General features: G+C 43.0%; 1 protein-coding gene across 1 annotated transcript in view; it reads left to right on the top strand.

Annotated features, from left to right (window-relative positions):
* The window catches only part of ACBD3 (acyl-CoA binding domain containing 3), a 158,308-nt gene that overhangs the window by 123,436 nt on the left and 17,118 nt on the right, over window positions 1-17,754 (top strand). The window contains exons 6-7 of the mRNA XM_085610409.1: window positions 6,429-6,624; window positions 8,231-8,515. Coding sequence (XP_085466535.1) covers window positions 6,429-6,624; window positions 8,231-8,515 — 481 coding nt within the window. The remainder of the gene's footprint in view (window positions 1-6,428; window positions 6,625-8,230; window positions 8,516-17,754) is intronic.

The raw sequence follows: 17,754 nt of genomic DNA, 5'->3' as shown, positions 1-17,754 counted from the left end.
TAAGAGGGACAAAAGAGCATAACATGCAAATCTGTCTCCTCTACATGCTCACAACCAGGGCAGGGGCACCACCTAGATGAGGTGGGAATCCATGTATTTGTCAAAGCCCGCAGAGGTAAAGATCCGTGTCTGAGTTGGAGATAAAGTTTTTTTGCTAGCGAGGGCTGGATGTCATCCCAAAAATTTTCTAAAACATAGTAATCCTTCACCGCCAAAAATGTAAAAGACAGCCTGCCCAAGCTAGAGTCCAGATCACGGAGATTCAGGTGATGCTGTTTAAGAATACCCCCCAACGTCCTCTTGCTAATCAGAGGGCAAGATGTTTCTGGTGAGGTCCACAAATCTTCCCTATGTATATCGTAGCAAAGTTGTTTAACATGTTTAAGCCACAAAATTTTACCCGATCCCCTAATAGACAATAGGTCGACTAACTCCTCCTTATAGCTTAATAACTCTGGAGTAGACCAAAGTCTCTTCTAGTAAAACAAAGGTCGATGAAGGATAGTCTCCTGGATAGGGAACAATCCCAGATCCAGTCTTAAGGGGAGCAAAGGAGTACTCTTAGGGAGGTTTAAAAGGCGTCTAATGAAATTATTTTCAGTAACGGACATGGAGCTGGCGTTAACATGGCCCCAAAGCTCTACGCCGTATAGTGCCGCTCCCCTAGCCTGAGCCCTATAATTTCCACTGGGGGACCCAAGGGTTTATAAGAACATTCATTAAAAACCCTTAGAATTCCACCTGATGATTGAATCAACTTAAGATTACCCTTGACCATATGGGAATCCCACTCCATCCTATCATTCAGGGTGGCTTCCAAATAATCAAATGTAGAAACTTTCTCAAGAAAACATCCCTCCAGGTGTGGACGGGGGTAGGTTGATGGTTTGGAATTAAAAACCATATATTTGGTTTTAGAAAGGTTAATTACCAAATTTCTCGAGGAGAAAAAGAACAAAAGGCCTCCAAGGTTCGCTGGGCTCCTATTGGAGATTTTGAAAGTAAAAGGGTATCATCAGCGAACATTAGGGCCGGTATTCTGCGAGCTGCTAAAATCGGAGAATCAAGATCCTTGGCCCCCAAAAGATGTGTAATCAAACCGTTGATGAATAGGGTAAACAAGGTAGGGGCCAACACACATCCCTGCCTGACACCCCTGTCCACCGGGAAGGGTGCAGAAAGCTCACCATTCATACCATAGCGGACCCTTGCAAACGTTCCAGAATGGAGACGCTTGAAGAGGTCACAAAGGTATGAGGGACTGCCCATCTCAAGTAAGATTAACCAGAGCTTGTCCCTCTGTACCAGATCAAAGGCGGATCTAAGATCCACAAAGATCAGGTAGAGAGAACCCGTCCCCAAAGACACAGTATTCCAATGTACCAGCTACAACCTAAACAGTTGGTCAATTGTAGAGACTCTAGGGCGAAAGCCTGCTTGTAAGGGCGATAGAATATGAAATTCTTCCATCCAACTTTCAAGCCTAGTTAATAGAATTCGGGCAAATACCTTCTGAAGGACATCAATGAGACTTATAGGCCAATAATTTACTGGATCTAAAGGGGAGGCCTTTTTTTGGATAGGGATGATTTCTGCACCCTTCCAAGTATGAGGGATAGCCATACCAGAAAGAATAGCATTATAATATATCAAAAGGTATGGAACCCAAACCGTTGGTTCACTTTTGAATAGATCCCCAGGGATCCTGTCTAAACCAGGGGCTTTACCAGAGGAAAGACTCAGTAGGGCAGCCTGGATTTCAGAAGAGGTACAGAGAATTGGATCAGAGACCCCTACTTCAATAAGGACTTGGGGAGGTGTATTAGTTGAAGATGATGAAGATTCAACCACAGTGTCACTTGTCGGATCACTGAAAAGGGGCTTAAAGTGCCTCAACCAAACCTCCTCACTGAGGCCAGGTGTTATAGCTGGGGGTCCTTCACATCTACCACACCTGAATAAATTCCAGAAAGTCCTGGAATCATGACTAGCCAGGGCGTCCTTTATATTAGCCCACCTATCGACCTCCCACTCTTTTTTAGCTTCAGATAACAGATTTATACAAAGATCTGGCTCCTCTAATACTATGAGAAGTCCCGTTTTTCACCTCCCATAAGAATGCCCGTTTAGCATCCCTACAGCTAGAATTATGCCAATTGGCTTGTTTCCTCATCCCACTTAGCTTAGGTTTTGCCGTGATATAGAAAAAACTAGCGGCCATTGAAAAAAGTTTGGTGTGGATAGTCTCTAGGTCTTTGAAATATAATAGATCCTGTCTGGCCTCCATGAGAACAGATACTTCCGCTAAATGGGTGACCACCTGTGAATATAGAGCCGCGATTTTGTTTGGGGTAGACAAAAACTTAGCCCACCTAATGCGACGACCACCAGCCACTGCTATTAAGTTGGGTACTGCAGATTGGACCAAAGTCCCTGGGGCTCGAGCTGGATCCAAATGATGCAAGAATTCCAGACTGAGGAGATTATGGTCACTATCAGCCCTGGCCACTATTTTGAGAGATTTAAGATAAGACCAAAACTCCACAGTTACCAAGATGTAATCAATGGTTGAGCTTTTACCCAGTCTGTTATAAGTATGCTTCCCAGGGGCATCTGGGGCAAGTCTACCATTGCAGGCTCGCAAAGAATGAGATACTACGAGCTTGTTAATCTCAATAGCCAGAGGTGTGAGACGCAGAGCAGGGTACATAAGACAATCCTGTATATTCCAGGATAAATCTACCTCAGAGGTGATAGAGGGTATGCCAACCAGGGGTTCAAACTGGCAATTAAAACCACCCCCAATGATCTTGTATGGGAGTGTAGGAAACAAAATCAAAAGGTCGTTGAGGGCATTAAGAATGATAAATCCCAATTGTAAAGGGATGGGGTGTAAATAGATATTAATTACCAATATCGAAATACCATCCCCGAACTTCAGAATAGTACAAAGAATATCTGAGGAATGGGAATCGATAATACTAACTGTACACCCCAAATGTGTAGCCACCCAAGTACATAGACCCCCGAGGGTCGCCCCCTGGGACCCTGCACAGCCGGGACACTGTAAGAGGCAAAACCAACCTTGACCGGAGAAGTCGTCATCCAAGTCTCTTGAAAGAGACACAGATCGTAATTATCTATCAGAGCCTCCCAGTCGGGATTGGAGAGTTTAGGACCCAACCCTGCTACATTTCATGACCCTATTAAAGAGCCAGAGTTTGCATCATCGGGGGAACTGAGAGATACAATCTCTGAGCTCACGGGATGACCTCGGTGAGATGCTAGAGACAAACCTAAATCATCATCAGATGTACCAATATTGGAGCCAGGGGAAATCGCGGGTGCGTTGGCAAAACTGACGGTAGAGAAACCTCCCTCTGCACACTCCCCTCCGACTTGAAGGAGTTGGGCCGACCATATGATGGACCAGTGGCCCCCACACAAGGAACTAGTCAAGCCTCGTTGTCCAAGCAGCCAAAGGAATTGGCAACAGGAATACTATAGGCAACAGTATGTGGACCAAAATAGAGATTCCTTAGGTCGGACCTTGTCAAACCAACTGGCCGTTAATAGAAATAACCCAGAGGCAAAGGTAAGATTAGACTCTGGGAAGACGGGTCTTGCCATTCAAGAATAAAATTAGCCACTCTAGGATCCCTGAAATTAATAATAACACAATCCCCTCCCTTATCTTTTCGATTCACTCCCAGCCAGCCCACCCTTCGCACGAACAAAATTTCCCCGGAGCTCCCTCTTGGTAAAGATCTATAAGTATTCAGCCAATGGGTAACCTTGTTCTTCAGCTCGAGGTAGGATTCCTGGCGTGCACCGGACAGTGGGGGAACACCTGTGAGAACCACCACATATGGCGAGGCCTCCGGAGGCAAATGTGGAGAAAGTGACAGTGGTAGTTGCCCAGTACTATGAACATTCCCATCTTTAAATTGGGGTATAGAAGCACCATCCTCTCTCCTCTTACCCAATGTTGGAATAAAAAGAGTAGAAGGAGGTGGAGGCATACTAGGAGCAGATGTAGACAGCCTAGAAGGTATGGGGAGATCGGGAACATTTAAACCTAAAGTGGGAGGAGGTATGTTCGTACTAGATAGTGCCCGTGCCCCACTGTCGTTAGAACTAAATGGGCAAGCTGTAGAACTAGTACCTTGATGACTGGGCAAAGGAGTCACAGTGGGCTTGTGGGAAATCCCACTCCCAGAAGGGGCAAATGGATACCCAGGTGGTTTACTATTAATTAAAGATACCACTCGATCAATCTTACTCATCAGAGTTTTAAATTGAGAATTGATGAGTGATTCCAGTTGAGTTTGTAAGTCAATTAATAGATGGGTAGCCCATACCGGGGGTGCTGGACAGGCAGACAATTGTGTTGGACCCAAATTACAAGGTGTTCTAGGTGCAGGGTTGTTTGTAGGAGGTTTAGTACATGGCTTAGCCTTCTTTTTTTCTTTTCCCCGAGGTTTTTGGGTCCTAGATTTTACTTGAGAAACCTGGGGTAGTGGTGTGATGTTCGATAAGGTACCCACAGGGCTGGCCACAAAAATAGTTTGAGCACGGGGAAGCTCAGCAAATGAGGATGCAAGCGACGAAACCAGGTTGTTCTCTATAGAAGTAGAAACATTCCCAAGTATTGGAGAAGAAATTAAACTTGGGGTAAGAGACAGACGTCGCTCAGTGTTCTCAATAGCATTTGCCACCACCCCTATAGTTTTTTGAAGCATTTTGTCAATAGCCGTAAGGCTTGTGAGAGGGGTATTGGGAGCCATATTTTGTCTAGTACAAGGACGACTAGTCACTATTTTAGTTTTGCCCATTATCTCAAGCCTATTAGTTCTCGGTATGAACCAGTACCACACTCTCAAAGCAAAGACCAGTAGAACAATAGAACATCCCTCAATTGTTATACCAAATTATTCAAAACAGTTGGGATTACAGAAATAAAAAGGATGGAGGAAAGTAAAATACACCCTGGTTGCAATACAAACAAACCTCAAACATAACAATACATCTCCAGGAAATATCCTCACTCAGACAGCCAAGAGGACAGGCCCAGCCCAGCCTCCTTCGGCCTCCGACGGCCTAAGACGGCCCGCCCTTGTCCCGGGCTTCTCCCGGCGCGCCCGCGCGCGTCCCGATCTTTATGCGCCTCCTGGCGCTCGTTAGCAGCCACAAGGAGGATCTCACAGGGAGGGACAGCGGAGCAAAGCCCGGCCAAAAAGAAATCCCACAGGGAGGGCGGCGGAGCAAAACCCAGCCAAAGGAAAATGTTTCAGAAATGTTCCACAAGGGCCGAGGCCCCGCCCCGATCTTTATGCGCCTCCTGGCGCTCGTTAGCAGCGTCGTCTGCGTCCTCGGTGATAGCGGGGCTGCTGGGGGATGAAGTCCTGATCTCAGCAAACAGCGGAGCAAAGCCCGGCCACAAGGAGGATCTCACAGGGAGGGACAGCGGAGCAAAGCCCGGCCAAAAAGAAATCCCACAGAGAGGGCGGCAGAGCAAAACCCGGCCAAAGGAAAATGTTTCAGAAAGGTTCCAAAACAAACAATACATAAAACTCCAAACGCGTGCGATTTTAGAACAAGGGCAGGCCGCCAGTCTCCAGCAGGCAAACCTGTCGGCCGGTCATCACTAGCAACCGCTAGGAAGATGCACTGAAACCAGACGCGCTCAGGCCAGCGCCGTCACAAGGTCAAATTGGCCAGACTTCAATTTAAAATTGGCCAACTACGGCATGCGCTCTTGTAATCGTGCACAGGTGTGAAAAAAAACTAGACCGTTCTTTGTTAACCGAGCATGGCTCGTAAGGGCTACAAGTTTGTTGCATTTATCAGTCACGCGTGTGATAAACACATTTCCAACTTTTCCGTTCGAATGACTGAACTTGACATCCAGAAGGGCTGATGTTTTGTACTAAGACCACTAGATGAACTCAGGAGTGGCTTCCAGTGAACCATAGGGCCTATTTCTTGCTAGCCAGGTCTTCTGTGTTCTTTGTAACCTACCCTTTCACCCACCAAAGTTTAGGAGCACTGAGGTATGTAAGTGATGGATGGTGAGGAGCAGTATATTCTAATATAGCTAATTTGTTTTAAATGAGTGACTGAAGGCAGCATTTTAGTTACTTTTGAGTATAAAGTCAATCTGCTCTTGTGCTTGTCGGGGCTCCATCAAAGAGAGGTAATGTGAACTTTCTAGCGGGGATTCTTAGTTAAAGCAAAGTAACTTGTTTTACCTTGAGTGTGGTTTACTGAATGTTGCAACTGTTTTGTTCTTCTGATCTTAAATAATGTTATGCACTTGTGCTGTTGTGAAACATTGTGCCTATTGAAATAAACTGATTAGATACAATGCTGGCAACACGTTTAAAGGAAAGAATGTATACTGTGCTAAATATGTTTTAATACTGCAGGTAGCCTTACAGAAGCAACAGGAAACAGTCTCTTCAACAGCCGCTGGGTCTTTGGCAACAACCGCATCAAAGGTGAATGCTGGTTCAGCTGCAGAGCCACCATCAGTAAATGGACAGAGTCATGCACACATTGACAGTTCCGAAAGAGACCTGGACTCCAACGCTTTGGAAGAAGCCATGGAGAATGGACCTAAAGGTATAGCTTTAAAAAATTAGGCTGAATTGCTTCTACTGCTTCTATTATGTTGGTCGTCCATGATCTGTACGGTGTTTAGTGGGATACATTTAATTGTCCCTTCCTGTACACCCACAAGCCATAGATCTCTTTATGTTGCTTCATTTGGTGTACATATAGTTAAAATGGGTCATTTGCTAATGCAAGTCAGATTGTATTCAGTAACCAAGAGCAAACCCTTGTACAAAGCAGTTGTAGACCCAAGCTTGCCGCTGTGGTTTGTTCAACAGGCCCAATACCCACTTTACTTCTTATTCTCTATGGTACAACATCAGCGTTGTGAGCCCACTAATGAAACTGAAGTTATATAATCTGCTTTGTGTAATATTTCCTTAACTGTAATCCAGTTGCATACCACACACCTTTACACCCCAAAGACAATAGAAAATATCACTAGTTTCCTGAAGTACTTATTCTTCTGGATGAACTAGAGGTACCTCTACTTGAATGGCTCAAAGGCCAAAATTGTCAAGGTTTGAAGGCCTTGAAGAGACACATTGGCATTCAGGAACTAGAAGCTTTCCAACTCTAGCTTAAGTAGTAAATGACCATCCGAGAGGTGATCTGAACATTCTTGCAGAGATTCACAGTTAAAGCAAAATGACTTGTTTTCCTCGAGTGTGGTTATCCTAAATGTTCTAGGAATGTATTTAAATTGAAAATGAGATTTCGGTCTCTAAATTATACTGGTGTTAAAAATACCACCTTCTATCGCATGCATCCTAGAAGTAGCCCCTATTGTTACTGTTACCACTTGGCATCGAATTTGTGTTGTTGCGACTCAACTATTGTAATATTGTCTACATTGGAGCCCAAAGAAAGAGCCGTTGAAACTCCAGAGGCTGCAAAAGCAAGCAGCAAAAATATGTCTAAAGTCTTCAGTTCACAGCACTTTGACTCAAACACCTTAACTGGCTTCAAGTAGCACAGTGAATTAAGTACAAACTACTCTGCATCCTTTTCAAATCTTTCAATGGTATGGTCCAGAATACATGCAGTTTTTTAGGTCTATCCTACAGATAGCTTTTAGGAGTCTGTTTTGGACGGCCTATTGTATAGTACTAAAACTTACAGTGGGCTTTGAGTCACTCCATTCATTGATTGACATTCTTGTAAATCTCATTTCCTTTCAATGGCTTTTATTCTTCTTCTTGCCTTTGTTCCTCCCTTCAAGAATGTTAATTGCCATTCTTGTGACTGAATGACTCCTCTCCTTCTACTGCTTAGGAACTACATGGTTGGTGTTCTTTTAAGGTGTAGGACATGCTTTGGTTCTGTCCTTAAAGTAAAAGAAAGGGGTCTTAGAAACTGAGAGTACTGTAGTCACTGCAATGAATAATTTCATTAGGCTTGAGCCAGGCTCCACTTCTACGGTTGCAAATTTCAACACACCAAAATGTAATTTTCTTTAAGGTAAAAGCAAAGAAATGTAGCATTGAATAGATTCAATTAGATATTTTAAAGAACAGTACAATGAAGTATTGTTGTTATTCCAGTGCCTAGGGATTAATGAAGAGTACTTTCTTTTGAGTGATGCATTCATATTTATAATTTCTCTGTTCAATAGAATCCGTACCAGTTATTGCAGCTCCATCCATGTGGACGCGACCACAAATCAAAGACTTCAAAGAGAAGATTCGACAGGATGCAGACTCTGTGATCACCGTGGGCCGAGGCGAGGTGGTGACAGTCCGAGTACCAACTCATGAGGAAGGCTCCTACCTCTTTTGGGAGTTTGCTACAGACAGTTATGACATTGGTTTTGGGGTATATTTTGAATGGACAGACTCCCCTAATACAGCAGTCAGTGTGCATGTCAGTGAATCAAGCGAGGATGAAGAAGAGGACGAAGGTATTTTTATATTCTTTTCTTTTTTTATTTGTCACAACCTATTTTCAAAATCCATTTGTAAAGTTGCTAGTTTCGCAAAGATGACTGAGATCATGCTAGCGTTATGCAAATTATGTTCTATTTTTACCTAATGTTAGACTTGTGGTTTTTCAATGAAATTAACGTAAACAAAAACTAGATTATCTTTAACATTAGCAGTAAAATAAAAATTTTTTTTAAAAAAAAGTAAAAGTTTGACAGTTACTATGAATCAAAGGAAGCATGTCTAAATTATAACAATAAACAAAATATATTAAACAGAAATGTCCGTATAATCATACATCTAAAAAAGACACATATATTGCATTCAAATATTTCACATTCATCTTTTTATACACATTTGCTATTTTTTAAATACAAGGTCGGTCCTAGTGCCCCATTTACCTCATTTGTAGCTGATCCATTGCTGCTGTAGCAGTTCTAATGGAATTTGTTTTAAATAGTAGTTGAGCACAGATAAATTCATCAGTTACAAATAATTACGGCAGAAGCATAAACTGTAGTTCAAGTGGCTATGTATCTGAAGATAAAATTCACATTGTTTAAACGTCTTGCGGTTATCTCAATTACAGTGCTTAAAAGGCGAAACAGTTATACCAATATGCATCCTAAGCTACTTATGTCTAAGCGAAGACCAGGGACTAATATAATATATAACAAAGCGCCTAAACATTATTCACTGTTTGAACACCTGATGATTTTTTTAATTTAAAACCTTGTCTAAAGCAACCATACTTGAAATAAATAAGCATTTTTCTTTAATTGAGATTTGTTTACACAAAGGGCATTTTGTAATGAATTGAAATCCGAATCTGGATACAGTTTCGCTACTACCTCCAAGTCTTATTTTACACTAAGAGTCCACTGACCGTTATAACTACAAAGGTCCATGAAACATGCTTGGTAAAGTGGTTAGGCCATTCCTTACTAAATTAAAAAAGAAAAATAGATTGCATTTCACCTGTTTCATTAAATTATTGCAACCCTAATTCTACATGCAATGCTTGTGTAACAGTAAGAGAGGGGAGGCCAAAGGCTCTTTTGATCAAGTTCCCCATAAATTTAGCAAATGTATAATTTGATTACAAAGTACTTTTGCTTTAGACTGTGGGAAGTAGAGCCAGTAAGTATCCACAATAAAGTGTGTTAAATTTAATCAGGTCAACAAAGCTTGTTAATACTTTACTCAACAATGCTTTCCCTAGCAGGTTTCGTGTGAGACATCTCTACAAGATAACGCCCACATATTTATATTTCTGTAACGTTTCTACCTACTGACCAGCTAGTCACCAGGCATTCTACAATAAAGGATCGCATTTTCTGTATGTTAATACTTAATCTGGTGGTGGTACAATAATCAGACAACAGATCTAGTTGGTGCTGTAAACCTACTTTGGTTCTGTCAAGGATAACTTGATGGTCAGCATACAAGCAGAACTGTTACAGGTGTTAAACCAACCATGGATGGGTGGGTAGGACCATTAGAGTGGTAGGAAGGTCATGTATAAATAATACAAAAATATATAAATTGAGGCAGCACGTATGAATCCCTGTTAAAGACCATGTTCAAGAGGGATGGTTGCTCACTTTGCCACTGCATTCAAGTTAGCCTGACTGATGAGGGGTGTTAGCCCAAAACCGGTCCCAGGATGCTTTTATCCAGTCCAGGGAAGACCTGCCTTGGCAGTTCGGGCTGGACTGTTCCCATAAGGAGCAGGGTCAAGACTGATTTGCATATGGCTGGGTATGAACTGGGGTGGTGGAGTGAGCTAAAGAACGATGATAGATTCAACCCAGATCTGTGACTGGGGGTGAGTGTCTGAAAAGCTTCAGTGCTCCGTCCATCATCTCTGTGTTTGCTTTGTCAATTCACTCTTAAGCAAGCAAAAAAGCTGTTCATGTTAAAATATGCTTCTAGAGAAATCCAAAGCGCCTTCAGTTTAGGGTTAAGTATATTGTCAGAATGCCAAAAAGAGCATTAATATGTTATTTCACTCTAACATGAAGTATAAATCAAATACTGCAAATAACTCTAGAAACTATTTGAGTTTTTTTCCAGCAGCATTCTCTGGTCACAAACTGCCTCTTAAGTATTCAAGTCTCATGGGAAAGATAATGCAATTCCAGCGCTGCTACTTAAATAGATTAACAAAACTGAACGATTGGTTAACAGAGAAAGGGGTCTTAGCAGACGTCCAGTATGGTTTTAGACCGAAAAAGGAGCACTATAGATCAAGGTCTGAATTTGTATTTATTAATAGAAAAATACACGAAGGCGAAGGAGGGGTCCATGTACCTGGGGTTCATGGACCTCTCGTCAGCCTTTGACCTTGTAAATCGTTCCAAGTTATGGAAAATTTTGCTTGACTTGGGACTGGACAGGGCTCTTGTTAATCTCCTAGCTGATTTACATACTGATCTAACTGCTTCAGTTAGAGTTACCCCTGAGGGGCGATGTACGAGCCACTTTAACTCAGAAAGGGGAGTTAGGCAGGGGTGCATTTTGGCACCCCTCCTATTTACTGTTTACATAAATGCCTTGGAACCCACACTAAAAGATGCAACCCTTGATATTCCACGTATAGGAGAACTTGGAATTCCAGTCCTCCTATACGCGGACGACGCTGTTTTGCTTTCTCGTACTGGTGTTGGCCTCCAACGATTATTGGACGCTTTTGAGGTCTTTATGGCTTCCCTGGACCTAAAGATCAATGCTAAAAAGTCTCAGATAATGATTATGGGCAAGTGTAACAAAAATAAGCTCTCAAAAACTTTCATTTGTGGGAAGCAAGAACTGTGTAGAGTAGCAACATTTCCATATCTGGGGATCACTTTCGACGAGAAAGGTACCTGGGGTCCTCAGATAAAAAACAGAAACGTTGCCCTTGTTAAATCATCTTCTGCTCTTCAGGGATTTATGAATAAACTAGGTGCAAGGCCAATTGTAACTTTATTAAAAATCTATAAAGCAAAATGTCTTGCTGTTGCCACATATGGAAGTGCGATATGGGGTAATTGCTCTATGGAAAGCATACAGATCACGGAGAATAAATTCTTAAGATCTGTTCTTTCTCTCCCACAGTCTACTTCCACATATATTGTTCACACTGAACTTGGTGTGGGTTATATTTCAGACCTGATTAGAATGGCCCCCGTTTTGGTCTGGCTAAAGACCTGGTTGAATCAAGAATTTCCCCTCAACCATATCATTTTAAAAGACTGCCTGCAGCTGTATAAAGTAAATAAAATAGCTTGGCTAGTCTACATTAAAAATTGTCTTGTTAAAATAGGGAGACGAGACCTTTTCTATTCCCCGGAATTGATAACTGTCAAAGATATTGGTTTGATCAAAGGTATGATGAGAGATTTGTTTAGTTTAGAAAGAGAACAAGTGGAATTTGAGAAACCATTGGTGCGGGCTAGTATTATTTTGAGTACACATGTAGGCCCTGAATTATATTTAACCATTGTAAATCAACCTTTTCACCGTTTTCTCCTCACACGTTTTCGGTTCAATCTGATTCATCTAACTCTTGGTCATTTTCCAACTTGGTGTACTCCTGAAAATGCAATGCCGTGTAATTGTGACAATTTTTCGACCCAGAACACATTGCACTTTTTGATGTTCTGTGACCATTACGCGGCATTAAGAAAGAAATACTTGATTCCAATTTTAAAGGAGGCTGGGTTTATACAGGTTAAGCCTGCCCTCTTGTTTTTACAGTTACTGCAGACCCCTAGGATCATGTTCCATGTCGCTAGTTTTTTGGTGGGTGCTGTTAGGGTGAAGAAGAGGAAGCTCTCTAATAATCCAACTGTTACGATGTTATGAATGACTGAATATTTAATTTCTCACATGAAATGCCTCCTCTGTGAACTTAAGAGAATAGAAACCTAATATGCTAATGATGTTTTTAGGATGTTTTATTCAACTGACCCCTTTTTAAATATTTTAGAAATTATGAATTGTTGATTGTGTGAAATTTATATTGTACTGTTTCTATGCCTTTTTATGATATTTATTTATCGAAATAAAGTATTCTGACTGACTGACTAGATAGGGATGAGGTGGAGGTATGAGAGGTAGAATCCACAAACTATAATTCACAGGTAAACAAACTGAACTCTGGTCAAACTTGTACTAAAGAAATAAGAAAACTATAAGATATATGAAGCCTTGTATCCAAGTACAGAAGGATTTATCTGCATGTTTTACAAATTACTGATTCCGCTGGGCTCGCGCCTCAACTTCCTGGAGCTTAGTCCCTATCTCACTGCCGCTCTGGTCCTAGCCTTCCACCTCCCTATTCTTTGTATGACCGCAAAACTCCACTCACCTCAGTAAAATCTTCCATACGCACACTATACTCAATGGGTCCCTTGTGGGTTTTTCTTCCCTTCCCTTTTTTTTCACTTCTTTTTTTAAACTAAAGGGCCACTCCCCTGTCATTGGGATTCTAGAAAAAGGAGGGTGATCGAAAAATAAATGTGGCGTAAGGGTGGAGGATGCTCCATTTTTTTTTCCTTTTCCCTCTGCAGCTCCTTTTTTGCTCAATATTCCCTTTCTACTTATGCCAACCCCCTATTTCAGAGTACTGGTTCTGGTTCTGAGAGCCCTGTGAATACTGCTCATATGAACAGTTGTCTTGGGATATTTTATATTGTATTAAATTAGAGGGCTTGAGTTTGCAAGGACAGGTTCCATTTTGTTAACTCTATTTAAGCTTCAATGTCTCTGATGATTTTTTGTTTCTAACAAGCAGAAGATTTTAAAAAATACAGGCAATTCTTAAATTGCATTTTGCACTAATTAATCAGGAAAAAATTACTCTAAAATGAATTGGCTGTTTTAAGTTCGTGGCCTGTAGAGGGAGGCCCAGTAAAACATTTTTGCAGCATTCCTCCTGCATGCCAGCTGGTGGTGAAGCGTGGATCCATGTCAACTCCATCCAACCCCGGAAGTGAATGCTGGAGCCACATAAAAGCACCACCACTTCAAGTTGACATCTGTTTCTTACTTTCTGGCCCTTTGGATGTGTACCCAGAACTCGCTTCCATAACTTTTTTTTGTCTTTGGACTAGTTTTCTTCATATTTTGCCTCAGCAGTGTGCAAGGGCACATGGCCCGCCCAAACCCACTCTCCCCTGATGAACCCACTCTCCCCTGATGAACCCACTCCCCCCTGATGAACCCAGTACCACGATCCATGTCCGTCCCTTCCACAATGGTGCCAGAGGAGTAGCTAGTGGTTTAATCTCCTTGAGGTGAACATCTCATTACCTTGACCAAAGTCATGCTTTCTACAACCTTTGCTGTAACCGGTTAACCCACATTCTAATTCTGATAGAATCCTGCCATTTCCAGTTTTTATATGGCCCTCCAGGACACCAAAGGGATAGACACCTGCCTGAACAAAATAGAATCCTGCCATTACCCATATTTATATGGGCCTTCAGGGCACCAATGGGTAGACACCTCCTTGAACACTGGGTTGAATTTCATTTTGGGTGACATTCAATAGTAGCTAATTAACATAAACAGTGAAAGGTCCCTATGTGATACTCGTATTCTCACACCTATATATTCATCTTCTTTGTGGGAACTCTCATTCATTAACCATCCACTCAGCTCTCTAAACAATGAACCCTATTTAATGTAAAAATGTATCTTTTATTTCACATATAATTAATCCTTAAAACATAAAAATATGATCAGTATTTTCTTCAAATAATAACTAGTATATCATCAAAAATAATTACTGAAAGCATTCATGATTTGTGCAACATCACATTACTGACATCTCTCACTAGTACGATCTGTTATTTTATAAAAGCAATATCAATTTGTCTCCATCACAAAGCTAAAAAAAAAAATGCCATAATACATAACGAAAAAACAGATTTCATTGCAGTTTGCCACCATAGAATACAAAAGAACAAGTAATATGATAGGTTTTCGACGCAGCGTTTCGGTGGTATACAGTTCTTCTGGACAAAATATTAAAAACCAATAAAATAGTCAAGTCACAATGGGCACAATGGGCTCTCACTTTGTCTCACATGGTTTAATTGCCACTGATTAAGTCTCTTTATTAAATATTTTGAAATGATCACCCGATTGGTCTGGGCGGTGAGGTCAGTTTTAATGTTTGCCTGCCCACTTTTCACCCAATCAGTTCACTCACATTTCACTGACTGTATTCATGGAAGACAATCTTGGTTTCCCTTGGTACACTTAGAGACCGGTAGCCTTACTGCGAGTTTTCACTTCTCCTTTTCGTGATAATCTATGGGGTTCTTTATTAACTTTCACCCTAGTTTTCTCATATATCTAGTGATCCCGTCTGTTCAATGGGGTCCTCATCCGTTTGATATTTTACCCTGTCCCTTTTGGTAGAAGGGTCTCTCCCATACTTGTGGAGTAACTAATGAATGTGCCATTTGACAATACCTGTCTTTTCGGAGATAAAGCAGACTCTGCCTTGGAGTTCCTCAAGAAATGCAGGGCCACAGCCTGCACCCTCAGCCTTTCTGTGCCCGTGAGGCAGTATCCCCAACTGTTTTGCCCCTTTCAAGGCTTCGGAAGGGGGTTGACTCAAAGACAACAGCATAGCCCACCTCCACAGCAACATAGCCAAAGTCCTATTGAGTCCGGGGTGAGAGATCCACTGATAACTTCTAGGCCTTCACGCTGCTCAGTGACCCACCCTTTCAACATACTGCCTTTCCTCAAGTATAGTATTGATGTTTTTAGATTTGGGCTTGTGAGAAGTTGGCCTAGCATATATATAGTCTCTGAGGAATGTAAAGCAGCTTGTTTTACCTTATAATCTCTTGAATTACCAAATGAAAAGACACCACACAGGTATATATATCAAATATATATGTATTTATTTCTAAATATACTCTACTAATCTCTTTATGAGATTAGAGCCAGGTAAACATTCAAAAGATCAACAGTTCTCAATACATTAAGCACAAATATGGCTGTAGCCCTAGGGGCATACCAGACCATATACAAAAAAAATGGTGTAACAAACTCGACTTGCAAAATGAAGAGGCCTAGGGCCTTGGGAATCGCTGGGGCTTCACTTCTGCAGTGTTAGCAGGTAAGTAGCCAGCCCACAGGAGACGCGTGCAGTGTCTAAACACACACGCGGGTTTCCTATATGTTTCAATGGCAAATGTCGCGGTTTGTTTATTACAGTTTCAGGGCACTTCGCAAAAGTCAACAAGCAAGCAACTTACAGGGTAAGTATTTCGAGGGCCAACACACACTTGGGCACCGGAGTGCACGAGTTACCTCACCCAGGGAAGCCGGGTGCACAGGTGTCCTTTGGTGTCGGGTCGCGATGCTGTTTTCAATGGAGATCACTGAAGACTTGCTGCTTGTGACGACTGGAGAGGTGTCCGCTGGAATCAGAAGATGGATTGGAGTTGCAGAAGACCTAGAAATTGAGGGGACAGAGTTCAAAGTCACTTGCCAGTGACCGGTGGCCAGCAAGATGGATGACCACAGCTGTCGCGTCTCTTCAGGTCGTTGATGGTGTTTTGTCTCTTCGCTCACGAGGTCCAGGAAGATTCGACTATGACCAGCAGCTGGATTCGGGAGGTCCCACGACGTCTGCAGCTGTTGATGGTGTAGGCACCCGGATTGGAGCCAACAAGCCTTGGCAGCCGCAAGTCTCGTGTGCAGTGAAGATTGGCAATGGTGCAGACCAGCAAGGTCTGATGGACTTACCCAGCGAGGGTAAGTGAGGGCAGGCCCAGAGCAACCGGGCGAGCCCTTGAAGTCGATGTGGAAGTCTTCAGGTGAGTTACTAGCCAACGGGCAAGCAACCACGAAGACGCCTTTGCAGGAAAAGTTTAACAGCAGCCCACGGTCACTCGGGACGGGGTAGGCCGCTGAATTTCGGTACTAGACCTGCTCGGGACTTGGACAACAAATGGTCCAAAGCACAACTTCGTTGGACGTAGATTAGGGCTTGCACTCGAAATCAGTGCACGGTTCCCTGGTATTGCTGTTCCTCGTCACTCGTGGGGTCCAGATGCCACAGCTTCGCTGGGGACTCAAAATGGGCGTCGATAGGTCAGGAAATCCGCTTCAGGGGATGCAGGGACTTCGGGCTCCGGCGGGAGCGGTAAAGTTTGCAACCGTTGTAGAAGAGTTTTGGTGGCTGCCAAGCAGGGGAGTCACTCCTTGACTCCAAGGGAGAATCTTCAGTCTTCCAGAGATAGTGGAACGTCGAAGGGCCAGGATACTTCTTTGTAGAGCGTCGTCCAGGTGTAATCTGAATTGCATTGACAATGCTTGGTATCTTATAGTGAAGATAGGGGAGGGACTAGCTCTATGACCACTCCTCTAGGAGGGTCAGGGTAGTGGGTGGTTACACCCACTTCCCTTTGTCCAGTTTCGCACCAGAGCAGGGGCAGGTAGCCCCTGAACTGGTTTGAGCTGGCATATGCACAGAGGAGCCTACTGCTCCCCCAGTGCAGGACTTCAAAGCACTAAGAGTGCACCCACCCAGCTCCAATACACTAAATCCTGTCTGGGAGGTGGTGACACCTTCCTGTGACAGGAAACCCTTTGTTGGGCTCCCTCCACTGCGAGTTTCGGTCAGCAGCAGGAGGGCAGCCCAGTGTCTGTGCTGGTGGCATCCATTTTGTGATGCCAGGGCTCTGGAAGATTTCTACCGTGTAGTACAGTGGGTACATGTCGTCCCCTCTAGAAGGGTGGGATCCTACTCCCACACCAGTTACTGGTGTGGGGGTAGGATTCCAAGTTGTTTGACACCAAACACGACATGTTTTGATGCAGTCATTCCAAAGTTAACATTTACCGCGAGGTTATAATGCACTTAAGAGTATATGGTTTAACCGCATCCACAAACAGCAGTAGAGAATAGACTCTGCTAGCTGCAGAGGGGTCCTGCTCAGGCAGAAGCACCCCCTCACATAGTAAACCACGCACCCTGCCCTCAGGATTGTTAGGGCCTGCTAGAGGGGTGACTGATAGGTTTATATGTGTGTGTATGGTGAGATATAGGAACCTATACCTCAGTGAGGAGTGCTAACACTACCTCACACAGGCTGCAGTAGCAGGCCTGTGGTGTCAGATTGTGAATGCTTCCCAGGGGTGGCATAATACATGCTGCAGCCCCTGGTAGGCCTGTGAAGTACCAATGCCCTAGGTACCTAAG

This window comes from Triturus cristatus, chromosome 6 (genome assembly GCF_964204655.1).
Source record: "Triturus cristatus chromosome 6, aTriCri1.1, whole genome shotgun sequence".
Taxonomy (NCBI): Eukaryota; Metazoa; Chordata; class Amphibia; order Caudata; family Salamandridae; genus Triturus; species Triturus cristatus.
Note: the sequence above shows the minus strand (reverse complement) of the source record. Positions and strands in the feature narration are given on the sequence as shown.